The sequence below is a fragment of the Antedon mediterranea genome, chromosome 4, assembly GCF_964355755.1.
Source record: "Antedon mediterranea chromosome 4, ecAntMedi1.1, whole genome shotgun sequence".
NCBI lineage: Eukaryota > Metazoa > Echinodermata > Crinoidea > Comatulida > Antedonidae > Antedon > Antedon mediterranea.
Genome location: NC_092673.1, coordinates 28,779,861 through 28,800,811, shown reverse-complemented (window position 1 = coordinate 28,800,811; position 20,951 = coordinate 28,779,861). Strand labels below are relative to the sequence as shown.

Genomic DNA, 20,951 nt, shown 5'->3' with positions numbered 1-20,951 from the left:
TCCATTTTCAAAATGATTACCTCCACCACCAAAACAAAATATTATTTTTTTTAATTTTGAGGGTTGACCTATCCTACATAATATTGATTTCGATTTAGATATTAAATTCGATTTAGATTTGTAAATTATCGTAAAATAATTAAAATGCAGGTTGAAGACGCACGATATCTGAAACGGTAAGATTTACACAATCAGATAGTTTAGCTAGGCTAGCGACAAGAAGAAGGTTTTGACGTAGCTAGGCCTACGTACGGTCGGAAGGAAGGCAGCCAGGCCACCCTGGCCTAGGCTTAGATTAAGTTCTTATATATAGGCCGCAGGTAGTGCCTGATAGGGTTTTGATGACATTTTATTGAGTAGGCCTATGATGTTATTCATTTTAACATTTTTAGTCATTTTTTTTTCTACCATCAGGAATATTAATAATAAATAGGGCCTCTAGGCCTAATATTATTTTTACAAATTTAATATTATTATAGGCCTAGCTAGGCCTAATTATAAATAAATAATTCCATATATTTATTATATTATGGATTGAAATGATATTTTACAATTTGTATTAAATTAAAATATTTGATTATCAATTTTCAGGAAAGTGAAGGGAGGTAGTATTGATGTCCATCCAACAGAGAAAGCCTTGGTTGTTAACTATGAACTTGAGGCAACAATACTTGGAGAACTTGGGGATGAAATGTTGGGAGAAAGAAAGGAGTGTCAGAAAATGTAAATATTGTAATCATGGCGTCCATGAGCTTGTTGGGCCTGGGTTCATGTCCTGTCAGATGTCTGGATTTTTGTCTCATGACAAAAAACAACTTCACCCCCAAAGACTTTGTTTTAGACTTTGTAGAACGTCTTGTGTATATGTTTGTCCTATGGACTGATGTATTTGAAAGTAAAATAAACAACAATCTTGTACTAAAATAAATGAAATTCACAAATTAAATGTTGTGATTTAAAAATGTTTCAGAATACGTGTTCGAAGTTTAAATTCAACTACAAATATTGGTTCATTGTCAAGAGAAGTTGTAGAAAAATGCAAGCTGATTCATCCATCAAAATTACGAGAAGTGGAGCAGTTGTTGTATTACTTACAGAATCGAAAGGAGTCGCAAATGTCACAAGGTAAATTAGCAAGAGAAGTAAAGTAAGAAATAATATGTCACTGATTGCATTTCTCGCCATTGTCGTCAGTAAGGGTGTATTTAGGAAACTTAAACTTTGTCTACACTATCAAACTAAAATGAAAAATAAAGGGTCAATTTCAAATTATTTTAGGTTCTGGTAAAAAGGGTGAGCTGACTGGAAAATTAAAAGATCCCCCTCCTTATGAAGGCACTGAGGTAATGTAAAAATCATTCCATTATTCTTCCCATCTTACTGGTGTTATCATTGTTATTATCAATATCATCTCATTGTCCTGCTGCCATCATTATCATCATTGGTCAATATCATTCATCATTATCATTGGTCATTATCATCATCATTATCATTTGTCATTATCATTGGTTATCACTCACACTTGTATGAGTGTAGTCATTACACTACCAATGGTAAGCTATTATAATAAATTTATCAAATCTGCTGTATTTTATCATAGCTTGATGAAACAGCTAACATAACAGAAATTGAAGATTATATTGAACTATTATATGAAGACATTGCAGAGAAGGTTAAAGGCACGGCGTTGATACTTCAGATTGCAAGAAATCCAGACAATCTAGAAGAACTGCTTCAAAATGGTAAGTAGCTATCTTCTTTATTGTAAGTTGTTATATTAGTAGTAATAAATAAATAAAATTACGAACATTTTATTTTCTAGACGATATTTTAGAAGAAACTGTGTTTACTTTACATTAATGTACATACATATGGGATCCTCCTCTTCTACGTTTTGGAGTCGAAAACCTTCAGCACCAAATAGCCTACTAAGGTGTTCCTTAAGAATTTTCTTTGATTATGTAATGGCTTTGGCTTTCCTAATTTCCATACTTAAAATACGAGAGATTCGAATATAAATCAATTCATTTATTTGATTGAGGATATATTTTGTATCTGTCATGAAACAACAATAATAAAGTGTAAAATAGTGCCTTTATACTCCTCTCTGCACCAGTGTATCCCGGTTTAAGACATACATACATATTACATATAGATACATCTTTCAGAAACTGTGCTCGGGGCACTCGCACGTGTGTTACGTGAAGACTGGAAGCGAAGCGTAGAACTAGCAACCAATATAATCTACATCTTCTTCTGTTTCTCAAGTTTTACTCAATTTCACTCTGTTGTGTCTCACTTCAAAGTGGGCGCTTTAGTCATGACGATCATTGAGCATGAACTTAATAGACATGATGTTTGGATGGAAGAACTCACTAAGAAGAAGAAAGCCATTATCCTTTGTATTATAGATTATTTATATCTCAAGCTCTATATCTACATTATCAAACTAGTTTGACAAAAAAAGTGTGTTGTGCCCAAATATGGTAGTGATATGCCCAAATATGCTAGTGATATGCCCAAATGTGGTAGTGATATGACATCATCATGTCCATATAATTATGGACACATCACATTTTTTTGTCATCAAATTTGATAGTGTAGACAGAGCTTTAAAAAAAATCATTTTTGCTATCGTAAAAAAATGTTGACCATGAATTCCCGGTGTTTTATTTAAAAGCGTGGTTACAACTTGGCTTCCACCTAAAGATTGATGGATCTAAAAGGTCACTGGTAGGATAACTATAAAATAACAACAGAATGAAAAGTGAATCTTATACCATAAAACCTCGAAAAAAGCCCATGGCTTCTTTTTTTATAACTCTTGGGTTTGCTTCTTTTCCAAATGGTCTTCTTTTCGAAATTTTACGGTATAATTACAAATTCTGCAAAAGGTATGTCTTTCAATTCAATTTAAAATTTCTATTTATTTCCACAATTAAACAATATATAATACACAATAACATAATGATAAACTAATTAGCTGTAGGGCAGATCTCTGTACATTATAGTGAGATTGTTTTCTTAACTGTAATGTACTCAGGTGCTAGTGATCTGCAACTCAAGAGAGACTACGACAGGAGTTACAGAAAGTATCAAAGTCTTTTAAAAAAACAAGAACAGCTATTAAGAGGTATATATTAGTGAACAATACTGTTAAGTTAGTTTGACTGCATTAAGTTATGTCTACACTATCAATGAAGTTTGATAAAAAAAAGTGTGATATGCCCAAATATGGTAGTGATATGCCCAAATATGATAGTGATATGACATCATCATGTCCATATACTGTATGGGCACATCATATTTCGTTGTCATAACTTTAATAGTGTAGGCAGAGCTTTATAATATACAATAGTGCGTGTTACTAACTATATTTTTTATATTTTTTTTTAAACACTCTTGTTTTCAGAAAAGATTTCTTTGCCAATAATTTTCAAATATTACACAAATTAAAAATATCATATGTATTTGTTTCAGTGTCTTTTTACCTGCTTTTAAATTTGGCTGAAGAAACAAAAGTGGAAATGAAGATGAAAAACAAAGGAATACTGGGAATGCTGATAAGAACATTAGAGCGAGAAAATATGGAACTGCTTATCCTTGTTGTCTCGTTCCTCAAGAAACTCAGCATCTATGTAGAGAACAAAGAAGAGATGGTAAATTATCTACTAATCAAATCATTTATTTGTTCAAATGATATAAAAAGTAAAAGGAAAGATCTTTTCTTTTAAAGCTCTGTCTACACTATTAAATTGACAAACAAGGCCATACTGTATACATGGCTTCAGTCATAAGCTCAAGTTAGTGTTTACCGACCGACTTAGTGAGCTGTAGAGTCGCTTTGCACACAACTAAAGATGTGATGTGGCTATATTGACATGATATTGTCATATTACTACCATATTTGGACACATCACTTTTTGTCAAACTAGTTTGATAATGTATACAGAGCTTTTGAACATGTACATAATAGTATTAGTATGGATGGATGGAATAGTGAGATGGATGGATGGAATAGTGAGATGGATGGACGGGATAGTGTGATGGATGGATGGAATAGTGAGATGGATGGATGGAATAGTGAGATGGATGGATGGAATAGTGAGATGGATGGACGGGATAGTGTGATGGATGGATGGAATAGTGAGATGGATGGACGGGATAGTGTGTTGGATGGACGGGATAGTGTGATGGATGGACGGGATAGTGCGATGGATGGACGGGATAGTGTGATGGATGGATGGGATAGTGTGATGGAGGGATGGAATAGTGAGATGGAGGGATGGAATAGTGAGATAGAGGGATGGAATAGTGAGATGGATGGACGGGATAGTGTGATGGATGGATGGAATAGTGAGATGGATGGACGGGATAGTGTGATGGATGGACGGGATAGTGTGATGGATGGACGGGATAGTGCGATGGAGGGACGGGATAGTGTGATGGATGGACGGGATAGTGAGATGGATGGACGGGATAGTGTGATGGATGGATGGAATAGTGAGATGGATGGACGGGATAGTGTGATGGATGGATGGAATAGTGAGATGGATGGACGGGATAGTGTGATGGATGGACGGGATAGTGTGATGGATGGACGGGATAGTGCGATGGATGGACGGGATATTGCGATGGATGGACATAATAGTGTGATGGATGAGTTGGGATGAGATATAATAGGATTGAAGGGATGGATTTGATCGTATAGATAGATGGGATTTAATAGGATGGGAGGAATGGATTTTATCGGATCGATGGATGGGATATAATAGGATTGGAGGGATGGATTTGATCGTATAGATAGATGGGATTTAATAGGATGGGAGGAATGGATTTGATCGGATCGATGGATGGGATGTAATAGGATGGGAGGAATGAATCCCCTTTTTCTTCCTTTTTGTCCATATTTCATTCTGTTATATTGATGTTTTTATGCTTTTTACTATTATTTTATGAATGACTAAACGAAATAGATACAATGGGAGGGATGGAAATATGTGTCCTCCATGCAGTATACTGGTTTTGTATTGCCAACTCAATTATTGTAATTTTCCAATGTTTCATATTTCCCACTCCATTATTGTAATTTTCCAATGTTCTTTATTCTCCATTTGCAGCGTGAAAAACACATAATTGAAAAGTTAGGAGGTATTATACCATGTGACCATGAGGATCTGCTCAACATAACCCTGAGACTGCTACTTAACTTGTCCTTTGATTCTGAGATGAGAAGTCAGATGATAAAACTTGGATTGTTACCAAAATTTGTGGCCCTTCTTGGTGAGTAGTGTCTATTACTAATTACTATCTAATTTGAGAAAAAGTGTGTGCCCAAATATGATAGGGATATGTCCAAATATGGTATTGATATGATATCATCATATTCTTATATGTGCATATCACATTTTTTTGTCACAAAAAGTTTGATAGTGTAGATAGAGCTTAAGTCAAGTAATATACTGAATAAAACAATAGCCATAATATATAGTTTGGTTTTTTCACCAGATAATGATAATCATAGTTTAATAGTGTTGTGCCTGTTGTATCACATTAGTATGGATGACAAGGCCAAGTCTATGTTTACATACACTGACTGTATCCCTAAGGTAAATTCTTATTATTTTCCTTCGCTTCAGTTAGGGCAGCTTACTTACTACTTTATTTTAGTATATATTGCCTGATTTGCTTGTCCTCTTCAAACATCTTATTTTCTGTCATTTTCTTCGCAAATCAGGCATTCTTAGTTTCTGTATTGAAATAATAAACAGAACTGAATATATTTCACTATACTTGTATTAAAACTTTTCAGAGGTCCCAACTTGGGAAAAATGAAAAATTTGGAAGACTTTATCAAAACCCCAGGCAGACAATAAATTGTGGTTCTATAATTTTAACAAAATACATCTATAGTAAACAATTGTTATATACTATAATAATTATAATTTAATTAATATCATAATTGTCATCATCATAATTGTCATCATTATTATTATCATCATCATTATTATCCTCATCATTATCATCATCATTACTATCATAATCATTATTATCATCATCATTATTACTAGGGGCCAGAGGCCTAAAGTAAATAAAGTCAGGCGATAAGCCTGAATGAATGAATGAATGAGTTATTATCATCATTATCACCATTATCATCATCATAATAATTATTATTATCATCATCATCATCATCATTGTTATCATCATCATTATTATCATTATCAACATTATCATCATCATTATCATCATCCTTATTATCGTCATTATTATCATCATCATCATCATCATCATTATTATCATCATCATTATCATCATTTCAATCATATACTATATAATATTCTTATATCAAAAGTAATTTTTATTTTTTATAGGTTATGAAATTAGTCTTATCGAATCCAGGAGATCGTATAGATCCTGAGTTGGTGGCGCTGTGTATAAATTTAGCGTGCAATAAACGAAATTCACAAATAATCTGTGAGGGCAGTGGTTTACGTCTCTTGATGCGAAGGGCATTGAGTTTACGCGACCCATTGTTGTTAAAAATGATAAGAAATATATCGCAACATGATGGGCCAACGAAGGCATTCTTTATTGTGAGTAGTCTTGTTTTTTAAATTAATAGAATAATTTATTCATTTGTTACACATTACTTGGCTTTCTAACCTTTGCTTTTGAAGCTAGAGAACTTACTCAATGAGAATCTAGTGTCAGCTGTAATTAACTTTAGACAGGTTTAGACATGTGAATGCAATCACACACCTAAAGCTCTGTCTACACTAACAAACTTTACGTGACAAAAAAACCTGACGCTGCCCATATATGGACTTGATGATATCACTACCATATTTGGGCACATCACACATTTTTTTTCAAACTAGTTTGATAGTGTAGACAGAGCTTAACACTCATAAAAATGTCCCTGAGGTGTGTCATTTGCAGCTTACTTAAATTTGATAAACTTCTTATCGTAAAGAAAGAGTTTAGAACATTTTGTAACTCATAAAAAGTGCGGTATTGGAAGAATTGACTGTAATTTTGTTCATTACATGGACAAACAAGACGTGGACTACCTGCAGAATGAAAGAAAAGGTTACAGAATACTTAATGGATAAATATAGTAAATAAATTATTTATTTTATACATGTAAACAATCAAATTGTTTTCAGGAGTTTATCAGTGACATAGCAGAAGTGATAAAACAATCGGACGATGAAGATTTGGTGCTAGAGGCTCTCGGCATCCTAGCCAACCTCACTATTCCAGACCTCGACTACGAACTGATCCTTAGGGAATACAAGTTCATACCTTGGATCAAAGAGCGTCTGCAGCCTGGTGCTGCTGAGGATGATCTGGTTCTTGAAGTGGTGATGTTGGTTGGCACAGTAGCTACTGATGACGCTTGTGCGGCGATGTTGGCCAAGTCTGGCATTATTCAGTGTTTGATTGAATTACTTAATGGTAAATATTCATGATGTTTTGTTTCTGTTTTGATGGGCAATTGTAAAGCAATGAATAATGGATTAATGTTCATATTGTGCTTTATATAAGAACTATCTTAAATCATAGATATCCTCTAAGGGTCCCTTGTTGTAGAGTGATGCCACTAAACAGTGTCTGTCTGCCCACGGCAGGATTGATATAGACCAGTATACCAGACAAACCTCCAACTCCAAAAGATGCACTTGGTTTTTTATTGTGCACTCAAGCCACAAGTATTGTAATCAACTGAATGAGTATGATACTGATACCAATAAAAGTGATATTGTGATTAATATGTATGTTTAAAAACATAAATCAGTTGACATTATTGTCTTTACAGCTAAACAAGAAGATGATGAGATAGTATGTCAGATTGTGTATGTCTTCTACCAGATGGTATTTCATGAAGCCACTCGAGAGGTTATAATAAGGAAAACTCGTATCCTTTCTGTTTATTTCATTTTATCTTCAATATATTTTATGAGCATGCCCATCCAGCCGAAACTTTCTTTGATAAGTTGAACCTTAGTATTTCATATACTTTTTCCTTTTTATGTTAAAAAAAAAAATGTATTCTTTTTATTTTATAAACATCCAACAGCGAGCACAAACTCAGCAATACAGGATTGATAAACTATTTTATTGTGTTCATAAACTAAGTCTCATTTGAGGCTTAGGGAGTGGAGTTGAAAGAGGCGAAAGAATGAATATTTAATTGCAATGTGTTAATATTGTTAACAACTGACTTCAGAGGCACCTGACTACTTGATAGACTTGATGCATGACAAGAATGTGGAGATTAGAAAAGTGTGTGATAATACATTAGACATTATTTGTGTAAGTATCATTTTATATAGAACTTACAGTAACCAAGGCAATTGAACAACAGGATGCTGAGCTCCGGAGATCAAAGGGTTTATCTGTGGCTGCGACACATAATCAGTTCCATGCTCCTTAACAGACACAGCGCCGCCATACATAATACAGTACTGTTGGTTTTTGTCGCAGCCAGACATAAGACCAAAGACGAGTTTCTACAGTATCTTTGAAAGGCAAGCTCAGTGGCTTGTTCTTAGATTGCCCTACAGTAACCCAAGAACACTCTTTGACAGACTTTATGCAGAGCACTAGTGTGTATATTTGTATGGATTTTTAGTGAATGGATTGTTGGGTATAACATTCAATTTTGATAGTCCTTGGCAATATGTCTGAATAAAATAATAGTTTATTTGAATTCATTGAAGGAAGCCATAAGCTGATTTTTTTTTCAAAAGTGCCAGCTTATGCGCATGCTTATTTAAATCTTCCAAATTTCTATCTACACATGCATATAAGCCGACGCTTTCGCGTACAAATTTGTGTAGAAATATTGGCTTTGGGCTAGGTATGGACTTTGAGTTCAGTAATTACTCCAAACAAACCATAAGCTGGGTAGTACAATGTTATTAATTTGTTTATACATTTATTGTTTTTGTAGGAGTTTGATCAAGAATGCGCAAAGAAAATAAAACTAGAGAAATTCCGCTGGCACAACTCACAATGGTTGGAGATGGTAGAGAGCCACCAATTAGATGATGAGGGTCTCATGTATGGAGATGAAAGCTACAGTCCTTACATACAGGAGTCTGACATTCTTGACAGGCCAGACCTGTTTTATGGTAAGTACAGGGGACTCTCCAAATACCGGACTCTCTAAAAACTGGAAGCTTTAATTTTTACCATTTGAAACACATTCCGAATACCAGACTTTCTGGAAAACCAGACATATTAGACCAGCCAAAAGGTGTCCAGTATTTGGAGAGTTGTAATCGAGCTGAAATAGCGTATGTGTATATAGTGATACTCAAATGTAATCCCACCCCCTAATTGATGCTAAATTTAATAACAATCATTTGTATTCTATTGTTAATGAAAATGGGTAATATTATAATGAACATAAAATAATCCTTAAAATGGTAACAATCATTGATTTGAATAATAGAAATACTACAGCCATAGAAGTACTTGGATTCTTAAGTCAATTTCTGATTATTGTAGGTTACGATGAAGGTGAAATGTATGATGGTGCAGTCACACCTGATTACCTTGATGATTATGCAGTACCCATGCAGAATGGAGAGTACCTAGGCCAACCAGGGATGTCTATGTACGGAAGGTGAGCTAACGCACCAGTGTTCCACCACCATGTTCATGCTCACTTGTTCAGCTAATTTTGTTCAACTAAAAGTTTCAACTAATTTTGAAGTGACAGTTCAACTAATATAAATTCACTCTTTCTTTAGAGCTCTGTCTATATTATCAAACTAGTTTGACAAAAAAAAGTGTGATGTGCCCAGATATGGTAGTGATATTCCCAAATATGGTTGTGATTTGACATCATCATGTCCATATATGGGCACACAAAGTTTGATAGTGTAGACAAGGCTTAAGTGAAGGTTCTACTATTGTCATATCACAACAATACATAATTATTGTTATTATAACAATTCTTTCACTGTTGTTGCCTTTAATGGTAGTATGACTTCTCTAAAGCTCTATCTTCACTATCAAACTGTATGTGCCCAAATATGGTAGTGATATGCCAAAATATGGTAGTGATGTGCCCAAATATGGTAGTGATATTCCCAAATATGGTAGTGATGTGCCCAAATATGGTAGTGATATGCCAAAATATGGTAGTGATGTGATGTAATTGTGTACTTATATGGCCAAATCACAAGTTTTTGGTAACACAAAGTTTGATAGCTTAGACAGAGCTTTATACACTACACGCACAAGTTACATTAACTTTCTTTGGATACAGCCATTTTGGATAGGAAGTAAATTATCCTACCACAATTTTAGTTTGATAGTTTTGTTTACTGACTTTTTAATCCAACATTTACCATCACACATTAGTAATAACACTTTGCATTGATGTGTTTATAGTGCTGAGTGTCTTTAGACATGGGCTTCTTTCCTCTATCCTAAGTTTTGCAATGATGAAGTTTTACTGCAAATTATACTTAGTAATGGTCATTAGAATGGTGATAGAGAAACTCTACTCAGTTATCGCATTTCATATCACAATTTCAACTATTGAGTTATAATATAGTTTTCTCACATCATGATTTCAATGTTTATTTTAATAACTTTTTATGATTAACATGGAATTTTATTTATTTAACTGTTCACCCTGCATATCACAATTTATATTTTAAGAAAATATTAGCAGGTATGTAATAAAATATTAAACTTAGTTATCTCACCATCATGATTTTTACCTCTTATTTCAATTCATCAGTTTGTTCTTTTTGAATTATTACTTGCAATTCATCACTTGAGTTGTACATTAAATTAAAATGCTGATGCAGTAAGTAATTCACATTTATATTATATTTATAATATATTTTATAGATAACTTACATTTCATGATGTAACATATTTTATTCTTAAATTACCTTTAAAAGTATACCATCTGTATCACCATTTTGACAATCATATTTGTGTTCATTAACTGTATTCAGGCTTTGCTTTTTTAAGCATTCGATTTGGATAAAGCTCTGTCTACACTATCAAACTAGTTTGACAAAAAAAGTGTGATGTGGCCACATATGTCAAAATTTAGTAGTGATATGACATTATCGTGTCCATATATGGGCACATCACATAAACTTTGATAGTGTAGACAGAGCTTTAGACTAGCATTAAATGTCCTTGCGGCACTTGCAGCTCATTTAAATTTGGAAAATCTTACACACCTACAGTTCACCTAGGGTTGATAAATTCAATTTGTAGCACACCTACGATTTTCAAAAGGCAAGGCTTGTTTCACAGTTTTACTAGAATTACCTTTAATATTACACTGTAGTAGCTTCATTTCACACGTTCAATAATATGTTTATAAACTTACTCATTTAGTCCATTATTGGTAGTGAAGTTTCCTTGCATTAAGCTATATAACACATTGCACAATAATTTGTCTTTTGCACAACTGTATATTGCCTAAAGTAGCTTGTATATTTAGATATGTTGCAGATTTCCAGTATAAACCCTTTTATTCAGATATGTAACAAAATGCAAGGCTTAAAATAGTTAAAGGATACTTTACAATTTAGAGATCACATTTTATTTAGGTACAGTCAACAAGAGCTTGATTTAGAAGAGCTTGCATCTGGGGCATACATCATTGACGGGCAAGTGGTGGACCAGTATGGGAACCCATTAGATGAGTATGGTCGACCAATGCAAGTGAGCTATGATTATGCTCACGATGCGCACGAGAACGTCAAAGATTACAAATCAAATTATTATAGATAAGAGGGATAGCGATATTGACCAATCACAATTAGGTAAAATATTTCTCTTTGACCAGAGGATTCACTAATAATATAAGAAAAAACTCACTTTTTTTTATTTTGTTTTATAATATTGTAATCATTTATTTTAAAATAATACTGCGGATTTAATAATTACGAATATACACATTCCATTTTATGTATGTTACCTTAAAGATGTATTGTCCTCTAATTAAATAATTATTAAACATTTTTCTGTTGAATATGCCATTTTAATGTCACATAATAGTTATCCACTTTGAACATAAATTAGATCTAAACAAAAATTATTTACCTGAAAAAACTGTAATTTAAAGCAAAAAATAGTCAAATTAGCTGCCAGCCAATGGATTTTTGGTTGAATTTAACCATTTATTATGTCATGTTATAAGTGAAAACATTTTTCTGGGTTTTTTCCACAGAAGTGATTAACTTTATTAAAACTACCAAATAACCTATTCAAAGTCTGATTTAATTAATCTTCATTTTCATGTTTTTGGGGGACAATACATCTTTAAAGCTTAATTCCCACTATAGGATGCAACAGCATAAGTAACTTGATCCAGTATGTTTGTATGTGAATTCAATTCAATTGAATTATTATTTTATTAAGTCAAGCACTCTGGTTTGAAATTTGTCTTGCTTGTCACATATAAACAAGAATATTTCTTACAAAAAACGGTGCTCGCTTATTGTTATTGCTAAGGTCAAGTCTGGGGGTCACTTCATCACGCCTAGATACTTCAAGTATCATATTACAAACAAAAACTTCAATGGACTGTTTTGATAATAATTCAATGATTATCTGACAGCGAATTTAGTAATATTATGGGACTCATAAATACCAGAAATGCTTTGGGATTTGTCGTTAGACTCTTTTCCCAGACGTTTTTTGGATTCAACAGGTGGTACCTATAAATTATAGTCGAGTTTCCATTTTAACAAAAATGTCAAAGTGTAGTACTATAAAGCTGCTTGATTTCATCTAATGAATGAGTCATCTCGTGTGACGTAGCGGGCTAGAGCAGCAGCGTGAAAACATAATAAACTATGATAAAATGGGAAAAAGAGATAGTATGACATAAAAAGGGTCAAATGCAGCAATCACTAGCTGATTTTCTTTTAACCAAAATATACACTTTTTTGCTTAAAACTTTATGTTTAAGTGAAGTAACATTCAATTTTTTAATTTAAACAAATTAGGCAATGCCTAGTGAGAGATGATAAACAATAAATGTGTTTTAACTGAAATAAATATATAGATGATATATTCAAAATGAATGAATATTGCTTATTATTAGATTATGAATATTACCTTATTATTTTCATATAATTTTCAATTTATTTAATACATAGCTTTACTTTATTACAGTAGATTGTTTTAAAAGAAAAAGTATTTATAGTTTCAGTGTTTCCTGCCATGTTTGTGTCATATTGAATAAAGCGTGCAATTAAAACTACCGTGTTTTTTCTTGTATTTTGTTGTTGTATTGCAAATGCACCAGCGGCGTGCCACATTCACTTAACGCACTTTTGGCGTTTCAGATTTTAAACATGGCGGCGCCCAGTGATGTTTGCGTAACTCTAGAATTTAGGTATTTATTTTGTTTTTTCTTATGATATTTCAATTAATATTTCGATAAAGTATTTATGAATATTGTAGGAAGGCCTTGGCATAATAACTGTACGACTGGCCTTTAATTGACCTAGCTTAGGCCTAGACTAAGCCTAATCTGTGCTAAGCAAGGAGCGGTTTTTGAGCCCGACCCGCCTGACAGTACACGGTCGACAGCGGTAGGCTGGCTGCTACTTACTACTAGTACTGTATTACCATTACCTACCTCCATGCTACTACTAGGTCAAGCTAGTGGGATAGGCAACAACCAAAAAATGATTTAATAGTAGGGGCCTACAGTATTTACTTATTAAATAATATTAAATAGTTAATCATTTTAAAATAATTTCAGTGGTGGAGCAGAATTACTGTTTGATAAAATTAAGAACCATGAAGTCAAACTAAAGAAAGTGGATGATAAATGTAAGAAATTTATATATATATATTTTCATTGATTAGAATATCAAAAGAAGTACACTCAGTAGCCACTGGAAAAAAGTGATAATTTTACATAATCTTCATTGCCTTTTAGGGACAATAAAAAAGTTACTTGTATGGATTAAGGATAACATGTTAAAAGAACGCCCAGAACTGTTCATCCAAGGAGACTCGATGTAAGTCAGTTTGTAAGGCTTTTTCTACACTATCTAACTTTATGTGACAAACTTATGTGATGTGCCCGTATATAGACACGATGATTCATATCACTACCGTATTTGGCCACATCAAACTTTTTTGGTCAAACTAGTTTGATAGTGTAGACAGAGAGATTTTTATTTTGTCTCAATATGCACAGTGACTAACTTTTAATCGGCAAATATTATCAAGTCCAGATTATTTTGCAAGTGTATTTTTATCAGGATTTACAATTAATTTTGTTTTGTTTTAGACGACCTGGAATTCTAGTTCTGGTGAACGATGCTGATTGGGAACTGCTTGTAAGTGACTTTATAATTCTTATAATTTTATTCTTGTATTTTAAAAATGTTTTAATAATATATTGTACTTAATTTGTTACTTTTAACATTTATTTCTCTTTCTTTTTAAATAAATGTATTTTGTATTTTTGTATTTTTGTATTTTGTATTTTGTAGGGCGAATTAAACTATGAAATTCAAGAGAATGACAAGATTACCTTTATATCAACTTTACATGGAGGATAACATCACAATGTGAATTTATATGAATGCAATCAATGAGATGGAGGAAGAATACAGTTACTGGATAACAATCTTCACAAGATATTATGAGAGGCGCAACCTGGAAATGTTGGCAGGAATAATGTGAGATGGTCTCTATGACAACTGATTTAAAGTTTAGAAATAATCAAAACGTAATATAAAACATAATATAGTAATAGACCCTTTGATGAAAAAGTACGAATATTAAATACAGAGATGGTAGATGAAAGTGAAAACATGGTGGATGAGATCCATCCAGACTGTACTTAAAGATATATTGTCCCCCTAAAAAATAATCTAAAGTTTGGTTCCAACTAGGGCACAATTTACGCAAAGACCAATGGCAAGCGACAGTTTGGATAATCCATTTATTATTTTCGAGATGGATTATTCGACCTGTTGTTTGTCATTGGTCAACTCGCTTGCGTTGCGTCCTAGTAGGAACCAAGCTTGACGTTTTCGTTTACGGCCTTGCGTTCTAGTGGGAACCGCGCCTAAATGGGGTATTGAAGAACCATAAACTGAATCATAAAGACAGCGAACAAATGATGTGATATCTTCACTGTCAAATAAATTGTAAAATAAATGTTATATTTGTAAATCTTTTCCCATGACGTGTTTATATTGTGATCTTGTGAAACGATAAACGTATTGCTAAAACCCGAGACAACAATGGACTTACAATGTTTCACTTTGTGTACAAACATTTGTTTATATTCTAATATAGCATCATGTAAATAAATAATGAAGATTAAAGTAAAAAAACATCAAACCCATCACATAATCAATATGTACCAGTTTGTGTATAAGTACATCATTAAGTTTGTATCAACACTAACGGCAAAACTAAAGGCAGACATGACAATGAAGGGATTAAGGATGGCTTCATTTGATCAATGGGACGAGATGCAATCAATATTAATCTCACGATAATCCGATTGCTAGGCTATTACATAGTACTTTATTACCAGACAAGATAGTGCTTTGAGACGACCAAAAAGGAGCTTATTCACAATTCAAAAGCTTTATCGGCTTACGAGGTGTATAACGGCACTGCAATGGGAGGAGGGAACTTTCCCAGATTTAGGTATTGCCTAATTGTCTATCCCGTATTGTAATTATAGCATTTGATATGACGTTAATTTCATATTTGTATACAGTATAGCGATGAGGAATGTCTCGAAGATTGGTTCTCAAGATGTACGTAAGCGCGATGAAAGCGAGTTGACCAATCACGACGCGGCGGATAATGACGCGGTTACGCCCTTGCGTTACGTCCTAATGGAGGCCAGTGAGGATTGAAACCCTTCAGTGGCCAAGCCTATAATTATAGTTTCACGGTAAAATCAGAAAGACCTATCATACAATATCGAAATTTCCGTGTGTCTACCTTATAAACGGTCGATAAGCGGATAGTGCGTATCAAAAGCGTTTTGTGTAAATGGTAAATCATAAGAAAAAGATTCTATATTTCCCGCTTATTATTTACCAACGCCGCCGCTCGTCTGTATACATCGGCCTTAACGTGCGTTCATACGACATGAGCTTAAATAAAAGTGGAGTAATCTCACTCCCTCTGGTAGAAGTAAACTGTTGACATTACAGCCTCAACCACTGATGTCCATACACAGTTCTTGGACTTAAGTTTATCAAGAATTGCGTTTGGACAATCAAGGGCTGAGACCTGACTACTACTTCCAACAATCTTTGTTTTTTGGGTTAAGTAGGTCCGGTGCATGTTCACAGTTGATATTGTAAGGCATGGACAGAAATAATCATAGTTAATATTAGTCTAAACAATATAATGGTACAAGAAATGGAGAAAAAAAAGTTACAACCAATCAGAGATGAGAGCAGTCAAGAAGACCCCGGATGTGAAAGCTTCAGCTCTTCACGCTAAGCTTTTAGATGAGGAGCTACCGGAGGCGGCAGTTTTGAAAAAAAGTATGGAAGCCTAAACCTAAACAAAATACAACATAATTTTGTAAAATTAGAAGATGAATCTTAATATGGATTTCTCTACACTTTGCCACATTGTAGGATGATATGGTAAGTACTTTAGAGGTATATCTTACAAAATAAGGTCTAGGTTAGCCTACCGCCTGACAAGAGTAAGTCCACCGAAATGCCTATCACCATGGAGTATCACACACTGTGGTGGTTGGGTGGTGGCCGATTCGATGACTTAGCCCAGTGATCCTACGCGCAGGGCCTGGAATCAGAACAGATCGTACTACTGCTAGGCCTACACTGACTGCAAGAAAAGGCGATCCGCCGTCGTCGTATCTACTTTTACGTATTGGTATTAACCAAGCACATTTAGTTTTAGCTCAGTTTAAATTTGAAAAAACCTGGCTGCTTTCAATACGAAACGTCCCCTGGTTTGGCCTATGGCTACCCTTGATGAGTTCCGTTTATTCAATGCTAACATGATGATATCCCCAGGGGCCTAATCCGTCTAATTGACTTTACTTAATAACCAAAAACTTAGCAACAATTGCTGTTACTAACAGGTAGAAAACGAATTAACCTGTTACAAAGATCATCAACTGAAGTAATCCGATCTATTCAGTTGTCCATATTGTCTGACTTAAAGATTATGAATCTCACAATTACAAAAGGTAGCCTACAATTGCATATCTTTTGTAGATAATTTGAATGAGAGGTCTATTCCACCGGATTATATAACCCTATACCGTACATTGTGGCATTGGTAACTACATTTTAATTATATGTAAAATGTAAGAAAAAAAGTTGTTATAGGCCTAAGGCAATATTGTAAATTAGACAACACTTTATGATCTACTTAACATTGCTTTACATCTGTTTGAAGCAATTTCATCGCCATGAGCAATGAATGTTGGAATGGCGCTATATAAATCGAACGATTGATTGATTGATTTAAATTTGTTTAGCGCAAAACACAGGTAATTTGTGATTGGTCATATCACTTTCGTTACGCGTACGCCTAATTTACGTTGCGTTCCAGTGGAAACCAAATTGTAGGCTACTATATAATGACCTAAACATCAATTTTAATTTCTAAAATGTCAACTCTTATAAAATTATGATATTAGGTAATGTCCTACCTATTTGTTAAAACTATCTTCATATCAAATATAGTTTCTACCTCGATTCTAGTTTCGAAAGATTACCTGTCAAACATGCCGTCACACTTGAAGCGACCAATCGTCCCGCCGAATGTCTTGCTCTCCTCAGAAATGGTCAGTGTTTGGTTGACCACTCTTTTTATACCAGCGGTAAATGGGGTGGAACAAAGCTGCTTATCCACCGTTGTAAACATCCAACCAGTACCATCTTTTCAAAGTTTCTGTCCTTGAATCGTTGTCAATAATCTTAATTAATACGGTGACATTTCGAGAGATCGATCGTTCAATCCAGGGACACATACATTTTTGTAAAATGTTATAATTATCACTGATTTTTTAAATTAGAATCAGAAAAAAAGTAAACGAATTAAGAGACGTTTACTATATAACTTTAAAATAAAATGCAATGACAAAAAAGATCGACGTTTCGCAACCATCATGGAACCATTCTCAAGAACAAATGTTCAGAAACAGTTAAGTTAATATTAATCAATATAAGTTAAAGACGTGTCCACACATTATTATTGTTTGATTTTCCATTCTTCATGTTGGTATTGAATGTAAATAATGTGTAGGCCCTTTTGTAACATTTTGGTTTTAATAAGGTTTTGACATTTGTTCCAAAAAAAAAAAAAAAAAATTACCACTATACTCGATGTATGAATCAAATCAAAGTATAGTTTTCTTATTATGGGAGGATGACTGTGTTGTCATGTAATTTGCACCGGATATGGCGTGTTAGTACCAATTATTACCAAGAGTATTGTTTCGAATCGAAATGAAATGTTTATATAAACATAATGAAACAAAGGTATATTATAATTATACGTTTATTTGGTTTAACGTCGACGTTAGTAGCAGTGCCACAGGACAACGTTTTGTAAGTAGTATATACAATACTTTCTGTCTTTCTGAATAGGGCCCTTTTAAACGTAAGGCTTGAAGCCCCTGGTTTACGGACGCTAAGAGGCCCTCCAACACTTGATGCCTCGGGACGTTTTTACCGTATTCGACATATTTTAATGCCTTATTTCTCCTCTGGGTCCTGCTCAGAGGCCCTATTAGCTCTGGGGCCACTGGGTTTAGCCAGTAAGCGCTCATAGCTGTTACTCCATACTTATAAAAAAAAACCATGAGGTTGAAATTGTAACATAACAGAATTGCAGACTTGGTTCCTAAGTTTTCGGACGTTTTAAACCTATTGTGTGTGAAGATGATAGCTTATTTGTAAGTCTTACCATTTATGCAATGCAAGATTTAAGGTTGCCTAAAACCATTCATAAAATCAATCTGATTTTAGAGGAATAATCTGATTCACGAATGATTGTTATACAGCACAACTCTTCCTGCAATCCTTGAATGAATAGGTGACTTAAAATTCAAAAAGCTACCAAACAAATGGTAAAGAATTTGTGAGAAAATAAAGCATGAATGAATAGAAGGTTCGACGTGGCAAATTAACTGTTAAGTTCATTATGTCTATTTTAATGACATTCTTTTTGAGGAATAAATAGTTTTTTTTTACATTCAGTGTGGTGATTTAGAATTAGCCGCTCAGGCAAAATCCGTGGTTTTATCCATTTTTGTAATATAAATTCCATAGGCCAAAAGATTCATTGAAATAATATCGGCCTAACTTCAAAGATCTATTGTCTCCTGAAAAATAATTGTTTTTGTTGAATATGACATTTTAATTTCACATAATAGTTAATCACTTTGACAACAAATTGGATCTAAAAAAATGTATTTACCTGAAAAAAAAACCCTGTAATTCATTGGGTTTTTGGTTGAATCTAACATTTATTATTTTATTTTATAAGTGAAAACTATTTTTTTTTTCTTTGAATGTGATTAACTTTATTAAAACTGTAAAATAACCTATTCACAATCTGATTTAATTAATCTTACTTCTTCATGTTTTTACATCTTTAAGTTTTGTTTTGACTCTCAATACGCAAATTAACCATGTGTATTCTGAACATGAGGCAGGCTCTATGAAGAGACGCAATATTCGATTCCATCTTTATGTGACAAAAAAATGTGATGTGCCCATATATGACCATCATGATGAGGTCATATGACTACCATATTTGGGCATATCACTACCTTATTTGGGCACATCACACTTTTTTGTCAAACTAGTATGATAGTGTAAAAAGAGTTTATACATAGGCCTACCTCAATCCATCAACAATTCAAACTGAAATAAATTGAAGACTATTAAACGAAAAAATCTTGTCATGTCACAGTAATTACAACATGGAAAGAAGTTCTTTCAGTAATTAATCGATAAGTTGGTTGTCACCTTGAGTAGCGGGGGGTTAAACGAAAATCGAAATATATAAGCCCCGTATACCGCCAGTGTGTTCATTGTCTGAGGTGAAATTAAATTTTGTTTTGTTCTTTGTTTACGTATAATCTTGTTCCTAATAGCTTGTTTTTAGCTAACATTACACGACTGTGATCGTTGTTTGGAGTGAGACATTCTTAACGGCATCGATCTGTGTTAATATCGATAACCCCTCTTTCTTCAGTGGTCGCATCAGAATTTAAAGAATTTGTACTGACAACAAAAATTGTGACCGTTAGGTTGGTGATTGATTGGCTGATATTGCACACGTTACTAGTTGTTTTTTTTTTGTATGGGCATGTGGATTTTCCTATATTCCAGGTTTCTTAACTAGGACGATAAATAGATAAACATACATATTTTTTTTACATAAAACAAAATTAATTGGAAAAGTGTTCGTTTCAGAACTATAGGAAAGTCATTTATGCTGTCATTGATAAAAACAATATTTGTTTAAATCCGATCAAATGACGTCATGATCAATAAAAACAATAACATCGTTGTATTGTCACAATATTATTGCTTTTACTGATCATTACGTCATTTAATTGGGCATGTGGAAATGTAATTGTTATCAAAGGCAGCATATATGGTTCTCCATGATAATTCTAGGATGAAAATTCTGTAGATTTCCTTTGTTTTGTGTATGAAAAATGCATATTTATCTATTTATCGTCGATCGTTATCGTCCTAGTGTAACTTGGTCTTAAATGATACATCCGCGGACTGTTATAAGTAGAACCCCGATCCTCCTTTAGTACACCCTACTCAGGAACTCTTTTAAGGAGAAACTTTCGTGTGGAATAATCGAATGTGTATTATACTTTTTTTAACGCTACGGCCAATAACTTTCCAGGGGACACTTTTATCAAGAAACACTTTATCGTTGTGTTAGAA

The 20,951-nt window shown here is 33.6% G+C and overlaps 2 protein-coding genes across 2 annotated transcripts; both read left to right on the top strand.

Annotated features, from left to right (window-relative positions):
- The first annotated feature begins 38 nt into the window (after window positions 1–38).
- LOC140047175 (kinesin-associated protein 3-like) lies at window positions 39–13,240 on the top strand. Its single transcript, XM_072092031.1, has 17 exons — window positions 39–176; window positions 592–723; window positions 971–1,125; window positions 1,279–1,343; window positions 1,601–1,742; window positions 2,169–2,393; window positions 3,044–3,133; window positions 3,481–3,659; window positions 5,121–5,283; window positions 5,509–5,609; window positions 6,375–6,596; window positions 7,170–7,461; window positions 7,823–7,921; window positions 8,234–8,319; window positions 8,960–9,140; window positions 9,520–9,637; window positions 11,598–13,240. Exons 1-17 carry the CDS (start codon window positions 145–147, stop codon window positions 11,779–11,781), a joined length of 2,466 nt encoding a protein of 821 aa, XP_071948132.1. The 5' UTR covers window positions 39–144; the 3' UTR covers window positions 11,782–13,240.
- A 90-nt stretch (window positions 13,241–13,330) lies between these two features.
- Window positions 13,331–15,389, top strand: LOC140046242 (ubiquitin-related modifier 1-like). The gene is made up of 5 exons (XM_072090812.1): window positions 13,331–13,393; window positions 13,766–13,836; window positions 13,946–14,027; window positions 14,303–14,351; window positions 14,508–15,389. The coding sequence occupies exons 1-5, from the start codon at window positions 13,353–13,355 to the stop codon at window positions 14,574–14,576; spliced, it is 312 nt and encodes a 103-aa protein (XP_071946913.1). The 5' UTR covers window positions 13,331–13,352; the 3' UTR covers window positions 14,577–15,389.
- The last annotated feature ends 5,562 nt before the right edge of the window (window positions 15,390–20,951 follow it).